Source organism: Caenorhabditis briggsae (assembly GCF_000004555.2).
Source record: "Caenorhabditis briggsae complete genome, chrII, whole genome shotgun sequence".
NCBI lineage: Eukaryota > Metazoa > Nematoda > Chromadorea > Rhabditida > Rhabditidae > Caenorhabditis > Caenorhabditis briggsae.
The window spans coordinates 14,140,339-14,145,489 of record NC_013486.2 but is presented as its reverse complement, the minus strand read 5'-3'; the positions used below and the strand labels follow the sequence as shown (position 1 = coordinate 14,145,489).

General features: G+C 41.7%; 2 protein-coding genes across 2 annotated transcripts in view; one reads left to right on the top strand and one right to left on the bottom strand.

Moving 5' to 3' along the window:
• Positions 1-1,111: 1,111 nt before the first annotated feature.
• On the top strand, positions 1,112-1,885 carry CBG07911 (the record flags this gene model as incomplete). The annotated part of the gene is made up of 3 exons (XM_002631876.1): positions 1,112-1,230; positions 1,276-1,760; positions 1,812-1,885. The coding sequence occupies 3 exons, from the start codon at positions 1,112-1,114 to the stop codon at positions 1,883-1,885; spliced, it is 678 nt and encodes a 225-aa protein (XP_002631922.1).
• An 867-nt stretch (positions 1,886-2,752) lies between these two features.
• The window catches only part of CBG07909, a gene marked incomplete at both ends in the record, with an annotated part of 14,260 nt that continues 11,861 nt past the window's right edge, over positions 2,753-5,151 (bottom strand). The window contains 2 exons of the mRNA XM_002631875.1: positions 2,753-2,942; positions 3,456-4,447. Coding sequence (XP_002631921.1) covers positions 2,753-2,942; positions 3,456-4,447 — 1,182 coding nt within the window. The remainder of the gene's footprint in view (positions 2,943-3,455; positions 4,448-5,151) is intronic.

Below are 5,151 nucleotides of genomic sequence, written 5' to 3'. Positions count from 1 at the left end.
GGCTGATCGTAAAACTCTGTCACTATTTTCCCAAAAAGCTGGGGGCCCTGAAGGTCCTGTCGACTAGGTGCAGACACCCCACCTCAATTGACAGTTCTGCTACGTCAGAGGTCTCAAAAAAAGAAGTCATGTAAGAACGGTATGTTTCCCAATTTACCTCCAAAACACCTCCGGAGGGCCCTTCTATTACAGGAACCCTTAACATAGGCTTTACGGTATGTCTGCTGCTTTAATTCTCTAAAACACTGATCCAAACTTCCCTCTATTCTATCAAACATTCCTCCGGTACCGTACCATTCTTGCTACTATATCCTTCTATCTAGAATTCAAATCCAAGGTCTCCAAAATCCAAAAGTGTGAGTTATCACCTCCCCCTTTGAACTCATAACAAGTAAGGAGTCGGCTCATTGTACCGTATCCTCCTTTTAGATCCGTTTTACACCTTGTCGGTCCCTTTTAAGAATTTCTTAGTGTATATTTTCTTTCCCAAAATGCATTTAGGGCTTATTGACAGAAAACTAGATAGTATGACTCCAAGCAATGACAGTAAACTGTACTGTTTCTTTGAACTTATTTATCTTGTTTTTTGGAGAAGATATCAGAAAGTAATCAACTGATAAAGTGTGTAGAACTAAATTTCACACGTTTTATCAGTTGACCACTCTTTGGCATCTTTATCAGGAACGGATATAATTGACCTAGAACTGTTTTGGAGGCTCCTCTTTGTTCGTTTAGTGTACAGTTTTAGGTTAGCATAGTCTCTCGTAATCTACTTACAGTATTCTCCTACGACATCATTTCTACAGTACCCTACTACGTCATCATTTCCCCTTGGTCTTTTGTCTAGAAAGGGGGCGTGGTCTCCCCGAGATAGAGGGGCCCATCGTAAACAGGCTCCGCCCCCTCATGTTGATGTCATTTAGTCATTCTTTTCCCTCATTCACTTGTTTCTTCCGGTCCATGGGATCTTCCTTTATATCGATCTCTTCAGTTATTCAAGACCTTCTAAATGGGGATTTCCTGTATTTTCATCTTTTCAATTACCCTTTTGATACATCCTTTTTAAAATCCACTAATCAATTTGTATACTTTTTAGAACCCCAAAAACATTATGCCACCAAGAAAGGAGAACGCCAAGAAGACTTACACCGAGTCTCAGAGAGCACGGAAAAATGCCTATGAGCAAGCCAGGAAAGCCAAGAAGAACGGTCCAATGGAGGAATTGAGAGCGTAAGTTGAATTGTAATTTATGGGTTCATTTTTTGTATTTTTCAGGCTGACTCGTCATCGCTTTGATTCCGACTTCCAACCGGAAAGAGTTGTGATTGTGGAAGCCGCCAAGTACATTGAAGAGCTTCGAAAGCTGCTGGCTGATTCGGAAGCAGCTCAGGAGGCTCCTCAGATGGAGATGGAAGACTTTGATCCCGAGCAGGCCGCTTATGAGATGTTCGGGTTGTCGCAGCTATCCAACATCGCCCAATCTTCTTCTCCACCAGCCACGGTCGTCCCAAACACCGCCATGTCTTCTGATGCCGCCTACAACCAGTGGAATGGATATCAGGAACAATATAGGATGTCACCACCATGGTCTATTGCTGAAAGTGCCACGCCGCCTACAGTCTTCGTCTCAAACAACTCCACTCCTCCTGATGGCGTCTACAATGGATCTGCTTCCCCACCATCCGTATCCAACAACACCTTCACGTCTTCTGAAGCTGTCTATAACCAATGGAATGAGTATCAGGAGCCGCAGCAATATTGTAAGTTTTAGAAATTGTTTTTTTTTAATTACTGATTTTCAACTTTTGCAGATTATCCACCGCAAGTCGATCTTCAACAGCAGCAGTACAACGAATATCTGATGAATGGCGGACAGTACTACTAATTCTTCTAAACTACCGTAATCTCATTTTTGTTCATCTCTCATTTCCATCCAATTTCCACCGGTCCCTTCAGTTCCGTTTCTTTCGTTTCCAGTCCCATCCCCTTGCCCTTTTTTCTTTCATTGGTCTCTATTTGTCTCTCCTTCTCTATTTTGAAGTTTATAACAATAAATAATCATGAAATTCAAACAGAATCGACTATTCCTTTTTTTAAACACAAAACATTGAAGTTTTAACAAAAATGAAGCAGCTTTGAAAACTTTTTTGAAACTTCATTTGACAGTTTTTCAGGAATTTTTCCCTTTTAAAATTGCAAGTTGTAATCTAAAAAACCGTAATTTTCAGTCAAATCCCTTTTATCATGTTTTAAAAAACTAAATTCAAATTCCCGCGCTTTGTCGCTCTCTCGCTAAACAACGCGCGCCTGGAGTTATCGGCGGAGTGTCGTTGTTTTTTTTCAATTTGGCAATTTTCTAGCTCATTTTCTGCATTTTTTAAAACCAAAAAGCATGATTTTTGCTGATTTTTTGTGTAGAATAGATCAGAAACTGCCTAAAAATCGATAAATTATAGTTTTGGCAATGAAAACGCGCCAAAAATTGCTGAAAACGAGTGTTTTTCCTCTTAAAAAAACATCAGAGCCTCGTTTATTTCACAAAGTACGGTATTCATGTGTATGTGTGTGTGTGTGTCTCCAGGAAAATATATATCGGAAGAAGGGGAAATTAACAAAAAAAACGCGCGAAAATGAAATAATTTAAAAAATTTCCGAAACAGAGAAAAGAGATAACTTGGGATGAGTGGTGGAAATTGGGGAGATTTTTTAGAGGGAATTTAAAAAAACAATAAAAAATTGAAAAGGAATAAAATTAATCATCCTCCTCCTTCTCGTGCTTCCTCTTACGACTTCTTCCCGGCTCTTCGACGCGGAATTCGATTGGGAACTCTTGATCGGCACCCAGATATGAGTCGGAGATGAAGAACAGCTTGAACTCGTGTTTGCCGGGGCGTGGAGCGGCGAAATCCAGTTGGACCGATGATTTTTCGTTGATGACCAGTCTGGAAGAACGGGAAAATGAGTTAGGCCATTTCTGGACCAAATTCATTTTTTGAAAAACTAGAATTTTCTAGGCCACCATGTTGAAAATGGCCTAGAAAACGCATCAGGCGAATAATACGCTATTTCTGGGTCAAATAGTTGGTGGCCTAGAAAATTCAGTTTGCAAAAGTTAGGCCACAATGTTAAAATGGTCTAGAAAACACACCAAAGGCGATTTATAGGCCATTTAGCTTGGTGGCCTAGAAAAATCACGTTAAGAAAGTTAGGTCACCATATTCAAATGACCTAGAAAAAGACACCAGGTGAGTACCAGACCTTTTCTAGACCATTTACCATGGTGGCCTAACTTTTGCAAATCGATTTTTCTAGGCCACGAGCCTTCATAGCTCAGAAGTGTCCTGGCCTTCATCAGATATGCTTTCTAGGTCATTGACCATGGTGGCCTAGAAAACTCAAGTTGTGAAAGTTAGGCCACCATGTCGAAATCCCAAGATTTCAAAAATTCCACTCACCTCTTAATCGTAAGCAATGCGTTGGATTCCTGATCTCCAACCACCAACCACCATCCCTCTTCCTTCCGTTTCTGTGGAAATAATGGTGCAACCACCGGCGGTGCCAGCCCATCAATATCATTATCTCTCTCCAGCGAAACAGCCAACATCAAGTTGTCCTGTGTGGTCACCGTTGAGCTCTCCAACTCCGTTGCCACCTCAATCGACGGGTAGTGGTTACAGAATCGTGCCACGTCAGCAAGCTCCGCCCCCTCCATTTGCAGAATCTCCGATCTGTCATCGTTCTCCAGCTCCAGAAGCTCAAACACTGATGTTACATCTTTGGCCTTGGCGCGCTCGATAAGAGCTGTGGAGCAGTGTGGAAGCTGTTTAAGGTAGGGCTCACTGGAGTACATGGCCTGTGTGAGCATTTGAGAGAGCTCCATAGCATGAATAGCAGGTGATAACCATCCGTTCGAAGAGAGCACGTCTACACAGGCTTGGACCAGGCGGCACGCCTTCAGGACGATTCCTTCGGTATCCTTGTTGAGTTCAGCGGTCAACTTCACACGAGATAGATGAGCATGAATTAGAAGATTGACCTTGACATGTGGATCTGTGAACTTTTGATTCTTCAACTGTCCTGGAAGACGTTCCGCAAGTTGTCGAAGGATGATGTCTTCCTTATGACGCATGGCGACGTTGGCGAATTCACTGGACGCAGAGATGATCTCGATGAGAGCGCGACTCTTCGTCTTCTCCTTTAGTGACATTGAGAAGAGTTCGATGGTTTGATAACTGATATAATAGTAGGATGCAATCATTCCCAAATTCAGGGATACGGTATCCATATCGTCCTTGATGGCGATGCATTTCGAGTTCTCCAAATCCTTCAAGGTGTTCTCGACGAGTTCTGAGAGAGCGTCTGATAGATGACGATGCGTGGTTCCTTGGAGATTGTAGTAGTTGGGGTTTTGGGTCATTCGGCGGTAGAGGAGCGTCCAGGTGAGGTACTGCAAAATTCGAGATGAGTTGGGGAGCATTAGAAGTGCTATTTTGATTGTTTCAATTTTTTGTCTGCAATTTTACGTCATGGTGTTTGCAGAAGCTACTGTATAATGCACTAAAAACTAACCCCGTTACCGTAAAAAAACTAACCCCGTTTCTGCTAACACCATCACGTCAAAATACAGACGAATTTGGAGCAATTGGAGCATTTAAAGCCTATTTCGGACCATTTGAAGCCTATTTTGAATCATTGTAGGCATGTATTGAATAATTTAAAGCCTATTCATGACCATTTTAGGCAGAAATAGGGCTAGCATGAGCATATTCTGGAGTATTCTAGCCGGACCATCAGAAGTCTATTCAGAATCTACTTACGCCTATTTGGACCATTTTAAGCCTAATTTGAACCGTTTTCGCCTAATTTTCAACTGGATTTCTCCAATTTTGGGCTTAATTCGGACCTTTTTAATTTTAAATTCGACCATTTGTAGAATAATTAGGGCAATTTTAAGATTATTGGGCCATATTCTTACCCCTGATTAAGAGGATTTTGATGGCTTCATGTACCGTAAAACCTGTCCTAAAAGGTCCTTTTATTGTTCCAAGCCCATCTCTGAGGGCGCTTCTATTAGAGGAGCCTTTCACTCAAGGGGGCCCTTCTATTACAGGTTTTACGCAATTCTAGTTTATTGTCTATTCAAAATAATCG